We start from the raw sequence: 15,240 nt of genomic DNA, 5'->3' as shown, positions 1-15,240 counted from the left end.
CCATGAAAGGCACACAGGTGGGAGCGCCCGTCCCCATCACCTTCAGGTCCCACTGAAGCCAGGCTCCAGTGCAGCTCCTGCTCTTGGATCCCTGAGATTTCTACCTTCTTTCTCTCTTGTGCGAATGCTTATTAAAAGCCTCCCTTAGCTCTTGCTAGCTTGAGTGGGGCTGTGCTCTTTAGAATCTAAATGAGCTAAGGCAGCATATGAGAAAAAATGGGAATATGCAACCATTTGGGCAAAGCAAGCATTCTCTCCTAAACTATACTCATGACACTCACTCACTGATCTTTCATTAAGATATCTGTAATAAGAGAAGGCTTGGTTATTACCTAATAAAAGTACAACATTAATTTCTACTAGTAATATGTGGGCAGACGCCTGTTTAAACTACCTCTTCACATTTGAAATTTCCATCTTACTCCCTGTATTCAGGTCAAGTGCCAAAATGTTTAGTTAAATATTTACTTGCTAGAAGTATTTTTCTCATCATTAAATTGTAGACCAAAATTGTGGATGGGTTGAAAGCACTGTGATTTAAATGATGATCTCTTGTCTCCATAACTATCCTGTGACAGTCTTTTTAAATGACTAATAAAAAACCAGCCCACAGAGCCAAATGACTACAGTGTTAGATACAATCATTGCAGTCAGCCTTTCAAACTACTGAGATTTATCCTTCTCGCCATAAATTTAGTAATGCCTGTGAACAGCAAAAAACAAAAGGGAAAACCCTGTATGTAAGACTACAAAGAAGGCAACAAATAGCTATTTGTTCAGCAAACATTTACCAAATGCATCCTCTGTGTGCCTAGTACTGAGAGGGACTGGGATGAACACAGTGAGACTGGTGCCTCCCCCTTAAGAAATTCAGAGTTTAGAGGGAAAGGGAATGCTAGTTGTCTCCACCTGCCAGATGGGGGACAAACCACCTAACAACAGCACATGCTGCATGCCAGACCCCAGGGGCATCACAGGACTATGAGAACCCAGTGGAGAGAACAAGTTCTTCTACCAGCAGGAGGGAAGAAAACATCAAAGAAGAGGAGATATTTGCCCTGGGACTTCAAGGGTGAGCAGAGGTTTGCTGGAGAGATGAGACAATGAGCAGAATAGCGGGCAAGGTGATCCAGGCAGAGGAAACAGTTGGTGTGCAAAGGCACCAACATCTTAAGGCTATGGCAAGCAGTCAGGGCACTGGAGGCTGTGCTTGGATCACAGAAGACCAGATAATAAGTAACAATATTATTAATAGTAATGATAATGACGACAGCCAATAATTGGGGAACACTTGTTACATCCACATACTACTCTGTGTTTTATGTGAATGAACACATTTAATCCACAGAACACCTTACTTAGACAGTGGCTTTTGTTTTATCCACAGCAACTGAAGAAGAAACTGAGGCCGACTTTAAGGGAGCTGCCCACGGTGGCTCAGCTGTTCGATGGAAGAACGGGGTTCCACCCAGGCTGTCTGGCTCCAGCCTCTGCTCTTACCTGGTAAACTGCATAACTTCGCTCCCAGGCCCACTAAGGAGCATGCATCAAATTCTGTAGGTGCATGGGGTGGCTTTTAGGGTAAAAAGTAAAGTTCAAAAAGTAAAAAGTTCTAGAGGCAGGTGAAGGATAGTTTGCAAGAGCAGAGACCTGAGGCAGTTAGAGAAACTAGGAGGTTAAAGTAATATACTAGAGGCCCCACGTTTCCTTATATTAAATGATTAACTTCAACTTAGAATAAAACCAAAGTACAAATCCACTCCTAAGACCTAGGCCAGATGCTGGCACTCAGGGAAGTTGTTGATAAGAACCATTCTTGTAGTGACTACCCTGTCTGGTTAAACAGGAAAATGAAGGTGACTGGATTATAATCTGAGGCCCACTACAGATGTGGGCCTTGAAAACATTAGTCTTGAGTACCTGCTCTTTGTAAAAAGGTCTGTGAAACAATGAAAAGTTAAAGAGGTGGGAATTCCAAGATCCCTCCTTGTACCTTGACCTCAGAGGGAGAAGAGGTAGCAAGGCCCAGTAAAGCCTAAAGCAGAGAGTCTAGATGAGGCACTTCACCGCAACCACATTTAAGTCTAAAGTGCATATATATCTGACATCTGGGTAACTCAGCAGAAAAATCAGGTTTCTAATATAAGATGTTTCTGTTGGGTCCTGGAAATTCACTTTAACCATTTGAAACAGAGAATGGATGTGTGTGTTGTTTCTAACTTGTCAAAACAGCAGTCCATTTTCCAACTGCCTCAAATGAAATTTATTAGTGTGGTTAGTTTTCCAATCTTCTCCTTTTAGTTCAGCTCCATCAGCACATATGGCAATGCTTCCTTGGCAACTCGACTCTACCAGAAGGCTGCTAATGCGAGAAAAGATTTACAGGGTACAGTATTAATGTAGTATTTTGTCTTCACATTTCATGGGTTGGAGATATAAATCACACTATCCCCTCTGAATCCAGTCCCTAGAACAAACCAAGGAGCTGGAGGTGTGGGGACCAAGCCCAGATCAGGGGTCTCCAACTCAGGCTTCATAGGATATCCCCAAAAGAGGTTCCTGGGACCACTGTGATCAACTAGAGGGCTAGCACTTAAGAACCTGTTAGAAATACAACTGGAATTTCAGGGTTGCAAGGGATTATGAAAGAAACTCATTAATATTGCTGGCCTAATTTAAACTAATTTTAGGCTATTTCCAACGGGCTGGCGGCAAAATGAACAACCTAGGGCATGGGCTTTCAAGGTGGACAGACCTGGGCTAGAATCCTAGGTCTGTGCCTCTTTCACACTGAGTGATCTTGGGTAGTTATTCTTTGAATTCTAGGTTCCCCGTTGGCAAAACAAGGGTGCTAATTATTATCTATTGGTTTATTTTGGTAATTATATGAATAAGTGTACAAAGAACCAGACACTATTTACCTCATATAGTATGTATTCCAAAAGATATAATGCTTTTTCTACCTATCTTTTCAAGACACAGCCTTGCTTTCTTTTGTTTGCAAGAGGCAATTCGGCCTGAATCATGTTCATAGTCCACCATTAATTAAGGAGTATCATGCTGTGCCCAAGACATTATGCCTGTCTTAGAACAGCTGTCCCCAAGTGGTGGGAGCACATGTGGTCTGAGAGTGTCCAGCAGCCCTGTACACTTTGGGCAAGGTAAAGTAATAGCACAGACAACAGCAAAATAACATGTTATTAAGCTGAAATAAAATATTTTAGTTAAAAGCTTAAATGATCCTCAACCTCTGCTGACAAGCAACTTTTCACAATGTAATTTCTACCAGGTGACAAAAAAGCCAAGTGATATTGTGGACAAGTTACCGAATCTCTTTGTATCTTAGTTTCCACATCTGTAGAATGGGAATAATCATGATACCATTTTCACAGGGTAGTCGTGAAGATGAAATGAGTTAATACTCACAAAATCCTCAGACCAGTACCAAGTACAGACAATAAAGACTACAGAAATGGATTTTTGTTGTTGTTGTTGTTGTTGTTGATCTTCATCATCACTATCACTTATTCTTCCTCCTCCTCCTTCATGGAAACTGGAATCCAGAGAGGCTAAGCAGCTTGTTTCAATTCACTAACTTCTGAGTGACTATGTAGTAGTACTCAAGAGCTGAATTCAGGCCTGCCAGTACTCTCAACTCAGGGCTCTACGCTCCTTAATTCTCTGTGGTATCCAGTTTCCTCTAACAGACATTGCTCCAACTTCCTCCTCTGCCCTGGAAAGGCATTTCTTCCAGACTAGACTGTTCTAAATTTTTCTCTAGGCCTCAGCTCACACTGGGCCAGCACCCTGCCCTGACTGAACCTTTTACACAACAAAAGGATGGTGGCCATGTAACAGGCATCCACGTCATGCTTCCCTGTCTCTCCAGATGGTGAATATCAGACTCCTTAAAACCTGAAAGGCATTGAATGTGAGAGCCAAGCTGCAGGCTATAACCTGGTGAACCAGTGAGAGCAGGAATATACTGGAAAGGAGGCGTAGGGTCAGGAGTGGGTTAGAAGCCAGGCTGAGCAGCCACTGTAACCCAGAGTGGCCAGGGTGCCAAAGGACTACGCTGGCCAATGCTAGCAGGACCACAGAGGTGAAGGGGCTACTACCAAGGAAGAAACTTGGTAACTAAGGCAGTAGTTACTAGTTCTGTCTCAGCATAGAACTTAGACGGGCCAGCCCAACCCAGAGAAAGACAGCTGAGAACATGTAATACAGGGTAGAAGGTATTCAGGGCAGAGACGAGCAGTAAACTTTGGTAGGAAAAATTAATCCAGAGGACACCCCTATTCCTGTAGCTGAAGCCACAGCCAGCACACTGTTGTGTTGTCTAGTTTCCACCTGGTAGCAACCCCTCCGATGTCAAATTCTTACCCTTCTGACCTCACTATTGAAACCAGAACACTTGTCCCCATCTTCCTTGAGAAACCCCTTTGCTTTCAACATCAGATTAACCTTCATTCTGCAGCTATCAGCACTCTGTGCGCGCTGCCTTACAGCTTTTATTCCTGCTCCTGTTGCCATGTCCTTCTCTCTTCACTTGCTCAAGCATTCTTTCCTCCCTCCTCCTCCTCCCATTTGTCTGTCTGCTTTTGACTCAGATTGCCCCTAGGCATGAGGCATTTCCACCCTCCCAACTACACTATCCCCTTTCAAAGCCTTCATTACAACCCAATTCTGACAGGCTCTTTGGACTGCTACCCCAAGGTAGCTGTACAGTGGAGCTGGGGAAATAGCCAGGGACAAAGACAGAAATGAAGATTTAAATGCCAGTTTATCTAGGTTAAATGTTTTACGCTCGAAATTTCAAGCACTGTCTGTTATCTTAGCTATGGCTCAGGATGCCTTTGGGAGACAAAGTGTTAAAACATAAAATAAGTGACTATGATTATGGTCTAGAAAAAAATCAGTTCCTCAACTCCTCTATTCTGAGGCTTTCTAGAAGTAAAGATAATTGGGGAAAATGATCAGATACTCCTTCAGTTTTTCACCATAGTACATGAGAACTTTCAGGATCCTGGTTATCTTTTCTTCTATCTAAACTATTTCCCTCCTGCTGAAGTTTAATCTATCTCCCTTGTTTTAGTCTCAGCAACAGTAGTTGGTTATAAATGATCATTCTTGAGGTGTGGAACTAATTCACTCATTAACTTCTTCTCTAGGATACCTACATGTCTTTTTGTCATCTTTTTCCCATTTTCTAAAGTCATCAATTGTTACCATAGCACTCTCAAGCCTCTAACAATTCTCTCATCCACCTTAGATCCAGTGTGTGTCACCTTAGTCTCAGATTACAATGCCCTGTGCTCACTACAGTTTGCTCACCATAGATTTCTGGAGGTTGGCTAACCAACACATGATCTGTTGAAATTTTTTGCTCATTCTTACGTGGCTTCCTATAACCAAACACATGTCTTCTGATCTTTGTATAGCTTAACGCTTTAAATGAAAATGTGCAGACATTGGCCAAGAAAATAAAGACTCAAACCTATCCATTTTGCAATCATTAAAAGTTTTGGTGGACATGGATGGACATGAGTGCAGTTCACAGATTAACTGTGGTTTGTTCCAAGATGCATGTGTTCTTAAGTAATGCAGAACAGTCATGGAAATTTCAACCATTTTATTTTGGTGCCAGAATTTTAAAGTTTATTTTTATCCACATGAATTATGCAAGAAGGAAGAATCTCACTGTGATTCTAAAGAATTTGGATACTCCCTTTTATAGTACCATCAACGATACGGGACCTGGCTTAAACTAGCTGCCTGCCAAAACTTCCCTCTGCAATATAAAAGTATCAATAACTTCCTGAGATATCACCACAACATCCTCTAGATGTCACCTTGGGAACATTCCAGGATGGAAGATGACTGCTTTGTACTACACAGACAACTTGAAATAGAAATATTTACAACTCTGCAAGCTTGGATCAATGGGCTGATTAAAAAATTTTTTTTGCCAATTTCCTCAAAGGTTAAGCATTGCTCTAAATTAAGTTTAATTCATAAAATGATCTAATTACTCTTTCTGGGAGATTTTCTTTAGGGCTTCTCCCATGAATAGAAACAAAAATCTTCCTCTAAGAAGTATTTCTGATAGACCCTGATTTCTCTCTCTTTTTTTTTTTCTTTTTAATTGAGACAGAGTTTCACTCTTGTTGCTCAGGCGGGAGTGCAGTGGCACAATCTCAGCTCACTGCATCCTCTGCCTCCTGGGTTCAAGCGATTCTCTTGCCTCAGCCTGTAGCTGGGATTATAGGCCCGCCATCATGCCCAGCTAATTTTTGTATTTTTAGTAGCGATGGGGTTTGGCCACGTTGGCCAGGCTGGTCTTGAACTCCTGACTTCAGGTGATCCGCCCGCCTCGGTCTCCCAAAGAGCAGGGATTATAGGTGTGAGTCACCACACCCAGCCGTGATTTCTCTTAATACATCCTTTTTCCCAAGATTCTCCCAAAACATTTTCCAATGTCTAATGCTGCTCATCTCATCACCTGAAACATCTGAGGGAGAAGACTGCAACAAAGTTTAAAAGCAGAAATTATTTACTCTTGGAACATTAAGAACATTTAAGTATGGCTGATTACCCAATCAACTGTTGTTCTTTAATATGCCGAATCTATAGCCGGCCAATGACTGGCTCATTTGGTTATGCCAGTCATTCAAACCAAACAAATTGTCAGGTAATTCACTAAGGATTTCAAATACCTGAGCACATTAAATCACTCTGAAGACTGGAGAGGAAACAGAAAGAATTTTACAAGTGACTTCAGGAAGACCTGGATTATCTCAGGTGTGATTTCCCTTAATACAGACAGGCTTAGCCTGGGGGTTGGATTTTCACGGGGGCGGGGCAGGGTGGGGAGAACTAGGAAAATTTGCCATTTTATTATTAGGAAAAAAGTAGTTTGCATTGCAGAGAAGGTTTTCAGGGCCAGACTCATGGGATTTTTATGGAGCTCTTTTCCAGCAACTAAAACTTACACAAAAATAGGAAATAAAGAAAACAGGGAGTTATACCAATACATGGAGAGCAGGGATTAGACAACTCACAACATTAACACCTCTCATGACTCTCTGAGGCACATTTCTATTGAAGAGCACGGCTAGAAATCCCTACAGCTGTGATATCAGCCTCCTTGGGACTATGGGGCAGAGATTCAAATGTGCTCTCTGATGACTACCAAGCAACTTCCACAACTGTTCTGATGCGGCCATCAAAGAACAAAACAACTTGTGGAGGAGCATTACAAGAGTTCTTTAAAAATAACCTTCATTCTAACACCACAGGGAAGGGCTTTTAAATGCAAAAACAGCTTCTGATATTCTTGTTATAAGAAAAAGAGATATTGATTAACATAATAAGATCACATGCTACAAAAACACCTTCTTTGAGGTCAGATGCCAACTTTTTTTCAAAGTATACACAAAGGTAATTTTATAATAGGAGAGAGATCTCACGAATGCAACAGTCCCAAATCATCCTATTCAGGAAATATGAGCAATTACATAGGCCTTGATAGAGAAAAATTACACGTTGAGCAAAATTCTGTAATACTAAAAAATATGCTCAATATTTTAAAACGTGTATAAATTAAAGATGTACTCTGATACTTTCTCAAATATTGCTAGGTGAAAGCATTAATAGCAGCAATATTATGTTTTCCTAACTTAAACTTAACAGTTTTCCCTTGGAATAATATACTTTTATTTTTATTTATTTATCTATTTATTTATTTACTGAGATGGAGTCTTGCTCTGTCCCCCAGGCTGGAATACAGTGGTACAATCTCAGTTCACTGCAAGCTCCACCTCCCAGGTTCACGCCATTCTCCTGCCTCAGCCTCCCCAGTAGCTGGGACTACAGGCACCCACGACCACGCCCGGCTAATTTGTGTGTGTGTGTGTGTTTTAGTAGAGATGGGGTTTCATCGTGTTAGCCAGGATGGTCTCGATCTCCTGACCCCGTGATCCACCCGCCTCGGCCTTCCAAAGTGCTGGGATTACAGGTGTGAGCCACCACGCCTGGCCAGAACAATATAATTTTAAAATAAAATTACATTTTATGAGAAATGTACAAAGAATCACATATAGGTATTTCATAACTTGACTTTGTACATAAAAGTGATAATACTGAGTCTCAGAAATATGTTAGGTCTTTTTTACTTACATTGTAATTTTTTAAATTAACAACAATGGTTTCCCATGAGTTACCTACATTTTCATCTGATCTCTCTTACCCAAAGAGTTTGTAAGCACTTACAAACATGCAGTTATATACAATTATTAATTATTGATGATGTACAAGAAACTAAAGAGAACTGATCCCTGACCAATCAAGAATAGGAACAAGTCATTTTCATGGCAAATGTATGTATCATTACTATTTTTAAGCTGAACTGTGAGTCAACTCTTTGCTCTCAAGATGATCCAAATTACAGAATGGGACTAAACAAAAATTTTACAGTAAATCTTTTGTTTTAAAATGGTTTACTAGAAAAGATATCAGGAAGAAATGAACATAGGTGACTCCTAGAACTAATCTTATATTCACACTCTACTCATCATCCTGACACACAGCTCTGTCTCTTGCCCTTAGGGTTGGGGCACCCAAAGATAAATGGTCATTTCTAAGCCAGGAAAAGGGTGAAGAGCTGCCACTAGGGTGTTTACAGTGAGCCTCTGTCTGTATCTAGTATATTGACTTACTACTCCTTCCCTGTGAAGTTAAAAGCAGTCACTTCCATCTTACAGATATAAGAACTGAAACGGCAAGAGTGGAAGCCTCTTTGCATAGCCCACATTGGCTCAGCACTCAGTACTCGGGCACACTTCTAGCTGCCAACAGTACAGGTTGCAAAAGGGAAATACAGATGTAACCAAAAATCAGACTTGCCAGGTATGGTCAAAGATAGAGAAAAAGGGACTCAAAAAACAAATCAACTTAAACAAATTAAAGACACTCAGCAGTGTTGGGAAGGGTTCTTACAATTCTAAAGGTACCCTTGACATTTAATCTAATACCAAGAAAAGCCCATAAAAGTAGTTTACGAAGCAATGCTCAGATGTCTGCCCAGACTTGAGACTCAGAGATTTCCCTTCCAAAAACCACCCATATGGCCAGGTAAGGGGGTCAATTTTGCCTGACTCACTGCAAAATAGGAACTGTGACATTAAACTTGTACTACTTGGAAGTTATTTCATTTGCAAAGTTGTTGTCATCAGGGAAGAAAAGTATTTCAAATGGAAGGCAGTGACCCTGAAAGGGTCATCATCAATCACCTGAGGTCAAAGACCTTCCAAATTGTAAGAAGAGGCAGGGGATAAGGAAAAGAGGGCAGAGCAAAGATCAAAAGGCCTTTGATGGGGGCTATCTACCTACACAATAGGACCTGCAAAATAGAACTTCTCTGGAGTTTGAAACTTTCTGGCTTCTAAGGTGAGAGGTTTCAAGAAAGGTTTATCCTTTTTATTTTTTTTAAACTGGGGTGATTAATTTGAAGACTGGAGTCAGCAGATGGCAGAAGAGGCCCAGAGGCACAGGTTTCCATGTCTGCCAGTTTCACCGTCCACCTTGGCAGAGTACTATTGTTTTTTTCTTCCAGAGAGAGCACTAGTAGGGGAGAGGAGGGAAGACTCTACCAGCTTTGCAGCTGCCAAATTATAAAGCAGCTGAGCTTGAACTGCCTCGGGATACTGTATTTTAACTGATGTAGAAACACTTTTTTCTTCTCGTAGAAGGCAATCACCAAAAGAACAGTTGAGAAGTCTCCTTCGGCCAATGCCAGTGGAAAAGCAGTCAGGGTCTGTGAGATCCTTTCCATCAGTGATGACACACTCTCTGCTACCACTTCCATTGCTTAATGAACCTCAGATGGTTAAAGGAAAAGGTGGAAACAGAAGGATTACCTATTTCAGGCTGGCTCAGTGGTGGGAAACTTTGGCTAGAGGAGTGTGTGAATCAACTCCACTGGGTTGAGAGTCAGATGAAGGAAAGGGGCAACTTTAACTCAGGATGAAGCAGCAAAAGAGAGCTCTACCAAACCCTTGGTTACCTGCTTGACAGACGTTTTTGTGGTATATTCCAGGAAAATCATGAATCCTGAGTAGTCTTTGTCCTGGCCCCAGAATACCTTTCCCTATTAGCTGGAGAAGAGAGTACTTCAAGGATGCAAACAATGTGAGCCTTTCAAAAATTCATGGAAAATGCTTATAAAAATAATTTATTATTTTAAGAAATAAAACATACAACAGAGCACTATAAATAACTTTCAGATTATGGGCTGTTTTGATTAGCCAAGCCCTAGATGCCTCCAGCCTACTCCCATTAGCATGGACAATTGAGAATTTGCTGTATTTCCTTTTTAATGCAGTCTTGCTAATTCACGTCAGGCACTAAGATGAGAAGCCAAACCTTTGAGTATTATTTCACCTTACAGGTATTGAGCGTGTGGCACTAACCTCTATACAGTCCAAAGAAGCCTTCATAGCGTAGCACTTTCTTAAAACAGTCAAAGCTGTTTTTATACATCAGTTCTCCCACAAAAGAGCCAGTTGATCGTTGGTTCTGCATTCGAGTTTTTACAAGATCGATAGGATACACAGCAGTGGCTCCAACAGCTAAAATTAAACAATATCAATATCTCAGAAGAAAGTAAGGTAGGTCAGAAGAAAGGACAAGGTGGTTAAAGTTAAGGAAAAGACTGAGAAAAGAAAATTTTGCTCTCATCCATGACTAACCTCCAGCAACAGAACCCAGACCAAACCTGTAGGCCGACTCCGCAACTTGTAAAAGAACTGGTCGAGCTGAATCGCCTGAGGCCTTCTGCTTTGCATGCACAGGAATCAGAGAGCAGGAAAACAGGTGATACAAAAGAAGATAAAACAAAAATAAGCATATGTTAATTTTAAACATTACTCATTGGGTGTATCCATGATACAACTAAAATGTCAAAAAAAAAAAAAGTAGGAATGGATTTCATAAGTTCTTATTAATAAAAAGAGTTTAGTGCTATTAATGCTTAAAATCAAATTTCAATATAATCAAAACTATCCTTTGACAAAAATGATATTATAAGTCTATTTTCAAATTCTTATAAAAAAAAATGCACACTTAAAAACATGAATGAGGGCAGGCATGGTGGCTCATGCCTGTAATCCCAACACTTTGGGAGGCCTAGGCGGGCGGATTACCTGAGCACAGCAGTTCGAGACCAGCCTGGGTAACATGGCAAAAGCCCACCTCTATTAGCCCGGCATGGTGACATGTGCCTGTAGTCTCAGCTACTCAGGAGGCTGAGAAGGGAGAATAACTCGAGCCCAGGGTGCAGAGGTTGCAGTGTGCCGAGACTGCACCACTGCACTCCAGCCTGGGCAACAGAGCAGGACTCTATCTCAAAAACAAAAATAGGCCGGGCGCAGTGGCTCATGCCTATAATCCCAGCACTTTGGGAGGCCAAGGCAGGTGGATCATGAGGTCAGGAGATCGAGACCATCCTGGCTAACATGGTGAAACGCTGTCTCTACTAAAAATACAAAAAAAAAAAAAAAAAAAAATTAGCCAGGCGTGGTGGCAGGCATCTGTAGTCCCAGCTACTTAGGAGGCTGAGGCAGGAGAATGGCATGAACCCGGGAGGTGAAGCCTGCAGTGAGCTGAGATCATGCCACTGCACTCCAGCCTGGGCAACAGAGTGAGACTCTGTCTCAAAAAAATAAAATAAAATAAATAAAAACATCTATGAGATATCATTTTCATCAATCAAATTGGCAGGTTTTTGGTTTGTATGTATTTTTGTTTTTAAGTGGCAATACCCAGCCTGGCAAAAGTTGATAACAGGCCTTCTCAAATTTGCCATTAAAGCAAGTATAAATAGAGAGATGTTCAGTAATATACAACTAAACCCTTAAAATGTACGTAACCTCTGAAGTTAGAATAGGCTGGGTGCAGTGGCTCACACCTGCAATCCCAGCACTTTGGGAGCCAAGGTGGGTGGATCACTTGAGGTCAGGAGTTCGAGACCAGTCTGACCACCATGGAGAAACCCCGTCTCTACTAAAAATAAAAAATTAGCTGGACGTAAGGCACATCCCTGTAATCTCAGCTACTTGGGAGGCTGAGGCAGGAGAATTGCTTGAACGTAGGAGGCCAAGGTTGCAGTGAGCCAAGATGGCGACATTGCACTCCAGCCTGGGCAAGAAGAGCAAAACTCCGTCTCAAAAAAGAAAGTTAGGATAGAAGATAATCATGCATGTAACAAGCTATAAGAATGTAGCACTTAAAAAACATTTGTAGTACTTATTGGAAATATTCTGAATGTTCAATAATGGGGGACTATAGCCTTTAAAAATAATAACTTTGTAACAAAAGCCTATCATTCAAAATGATACTGTAAAAGAATATCTTGATATTAAATGTTCAAAAGGAATTATAAAAGAAAACATAGGCTAAAAAGAGCATGGTAGGTAGACAAGTATTTGTTATATGATTCTTTTTACCTATTTAAATGTTTGAAATATTTCCTGGTAATTTTTTTAAAAACAAATTTTAAGACTATATACAAAAAAGATGTCACTTTTTATTAAAAATGCTTGTAAGATGTTTACATATATGTGCATATAAAATAAATACTAACAGTTTGCCTCCCTACCACCCAGAGATACTCAAAACATTTACAGTAGCTAAAACTAGGTGGCTGTATTTCAGTTGATTGTTACTTTTTCTCTTTTTTTAATCCATCTTTTCTAAATTCATACTTCAGGTCAGTCAGTTATTGTTTTGTGGTTCTTTGGACCTGACATCCTTAGTGTTTTTGATGCCAGAACATTTCAGAGTGCTGCACTTCTTTGTCTGCATAAATAAAACAGTAATTTTATGTCACGGAGAGTTGTCAAATGAGGGTGACATATAGTCAGTACTTAATAAATACCTGTTGAATGAATACATACATTTAACAAAATTTGTTTTTCAGAAGCCATGATAATTAAAATCAGTGAACAATGAAAATAATCAGCAACCCCAGCTATCAACCCACTGAATTTTAGTTGCTGTCAATGTAACACAATTCTAATACAATGAGATCATTGGGAATCTCCTTCAAAGTCACTTAACTGAAAATAACTTTACATAGAAATATGCCTCTTTAAGATACAAAACATTTCTTCTGCAAATTCTATGAGTTGTTTCCAATTCTAGACCTATATAGATGGAAATCAATAGTACCTTCATTTTGACAGACACATCCAAAAGAGAAGCAATATTTTATTTACAGGGATATAAATATGCAATACTTAGAAATGTTCTGGCATCAAAATAATGAGTGAAAATGCTCTGAAAATTATAGAGGGAGGGCAGGAGGGACCTACCACCACCATTAATTCCTCTCCTAAAAGACAAATGAAATCCTAGCCTTTTACTTAAGTTTTCTGAAGCCAGAACTGTAGCATGTTCTTGAAATGAGACAAAACTCTGCTCCTTCACCCCTCTATCCAGGATAAACGCTACAAGTGCTGCACAGTGCTGGACAGGCAGTGCTGTGCCCACAGGTGGATGACCTCCCTTGCTTGAATTTGTCGGGCCCACTAGGGTTCATGCAGTAAAAAGTCTATTCCAGGTAAGACCATTGTGAATTGCTTTAAACCTCTAAGCAGCAGCCAATCATTTCCTGCTGTAAATCTCATCAATCTGGTCTAACCCCTTCATGGCCAGTATCAACAAGCACCCATCATAAACTCTCAAAAGCTGCAAAGAGCATAAAGGAAAAATTGTGGGAAGCCTCTGCCAGCTGAAGAGTAGGAGGGATCTAAAAAAAACTTCTCTGCTTCTCTTAATCCCCAAATTTCTACAATAGCTGGTGGCATACAGACGAAGAGATAATCATCTCCTAAGCAGTGTTAAAAATCAAAGGGAAAGGAGAGAGAGCAGTGTTGCTTCCACCTCTGCATGTGATTATACAGTTCTTTCTCCTGCACTCAGAGAAATCGGCTTCCTCTTTTAAGCAAGGCCAGCTGGTTTTCCAGAGGTGCTTGTTAGAATTTACTGAGCACACACCCACTACTTTGACTTGCATGCTGCACACAAAACTCACCACTGCATTTGGGTGGGAAAGAGCTAAAAGGAGGGGGCCCTGGCTCAAGGCCTGACAGTCCTAAAAGTGTAGCCCGCATCAACCCATTGTGGTCACACTGGCGTCTCTGTACAAACCCAGAGCTCCATGCCAGAAACTGTGAAGTCTCACAGGATTCAGAGACGGCTCTGCCTAAAAGGAGATATTTTTCTAAAAACGACACTTGCCTGTGAGTGGATTTGTTTTACAAACACCATGTAAGCACAACACGTGCTATGAAGGCTTTTCTTCTCTAATCCTGATCTACAGAAAGCTGGACAAGAGTTAAAGGAGGAGGTCCCATGTCTTAAGTTTCTGACTCCCACAACTTCAAGAGATTGGTTTCTGTTAACCATAAAATAAAATTTAACATTCCTAAAATTGTTTCCACATAACTTATGAATCCTTTCACAGAGAAAATAGGTCTGAAAGCCTTTAAACTGTAACTCCAGACTAAACAAAATTATCTCATTTCGATATTCAGAAAAACGGAAGGCATGGCAGTTAGACGATGCGCTGATGAAGGGCTGCTCCACAGAGCAAAGACGGCTTTCATTTAGCAATGTACAGCTGCTGACAGGCACAGTGACACCAACACGGGATTCCTTCGTTACATCTCACAAGATGAGACTTCAAGAAGGAAGGAGAAAAGACCTCCTTCACGTTTTCGGGGCGTCAGGCTTCTGGTGCAGTTAGGAAATCACTCCACCTTAGCAAGAAATGAACAAATGCCAAATACCTGTTTATCACACCATTTCTAAGGAATTTCTCTTTACAGCCTTTAAAATTTATCTAGATTTTTGGTGCAAAACAGAAAAATGGTTAAGTCAGATACCAATGCCACAAAGGCAACTGCAAGTGGAACAGAGCAGGGGTATCATGCTAGGGAAACACCAGAATGCAAGTTTGCTCCTCTTTGCTCACCTGCCTCTGGGCCTCAGCCAAGTTAAAGGGCAGAGTTCCCTCTTCCAGAGGAGCAATCCGCTCAATGTCTGCTAAGGTCATACGTCTGTAGGGGAAAAACAAACACAAGCAACAAATATACCAATTTATTACAATTTACATTATACAATTTAAAAACATTCCTTTTTTCATTTCCCATATTTAAAATATAGCCTTCAGTTTGGCTT

At 40.7% G+C, this 15,240-nt stretch overlaps 1 protein-coding gene across 3 annotated transcripts in view; it reads right to left on the bottom strand.

Annotated features, from left to right (window-relative positions):
* The window catches only part of SLC25A13 (solute carrier family 25 member 13), a 199,605-nt gene that overhangs the window by 61,666 nt on the left and 122,699 nt on the right, over positions 1–15,240 (bottom strand). For 2 of the 3 annotated variants that reach the window (XM_025380034.1, XM_025380035.1), the window contains 3 exons: positions 15,035–15,119; positions 10,749–10,833; positions 10,470–10,628 (listed from right to left, as the gene is read on the bottom strand). In XM_025380034.1, the coding sequence (XP_025235819.1) occupies positions 10,470–10,628; positions 10,749–10,833; positions 15,035–15,119 (329 nt within the window). Of the gene's footprint in view, positions 1–10,469; positions 10,629–10,748; positions 10,837–15,034; positions 15,120–15,240 lie in introns of all 3 variants that reach the window. The other variant, XM_025380033.1, reaches the window with a different exon arrangement.

The sequence above is a fragment of the Theropithecus gelada genome, chromosome 3 (assembly GCF_003255815.1).
Source record: "Theropithecus gelada isolate Dixy chromosome 3, Tgel_1.0, whole genome shotgun sequence".
Classification (NCBI taxonomy): domain Eukaryota; kingdom Metazoa; phylum Chordata; class Mammalia; order Primates; family Cercopithecidae; genus Theropithecus; species Theropithecus gelada.
Note: the sequence above shows the minus strand (reverse complement) of the source record. Positions and strands in the feature narration are given on the sequence as shown.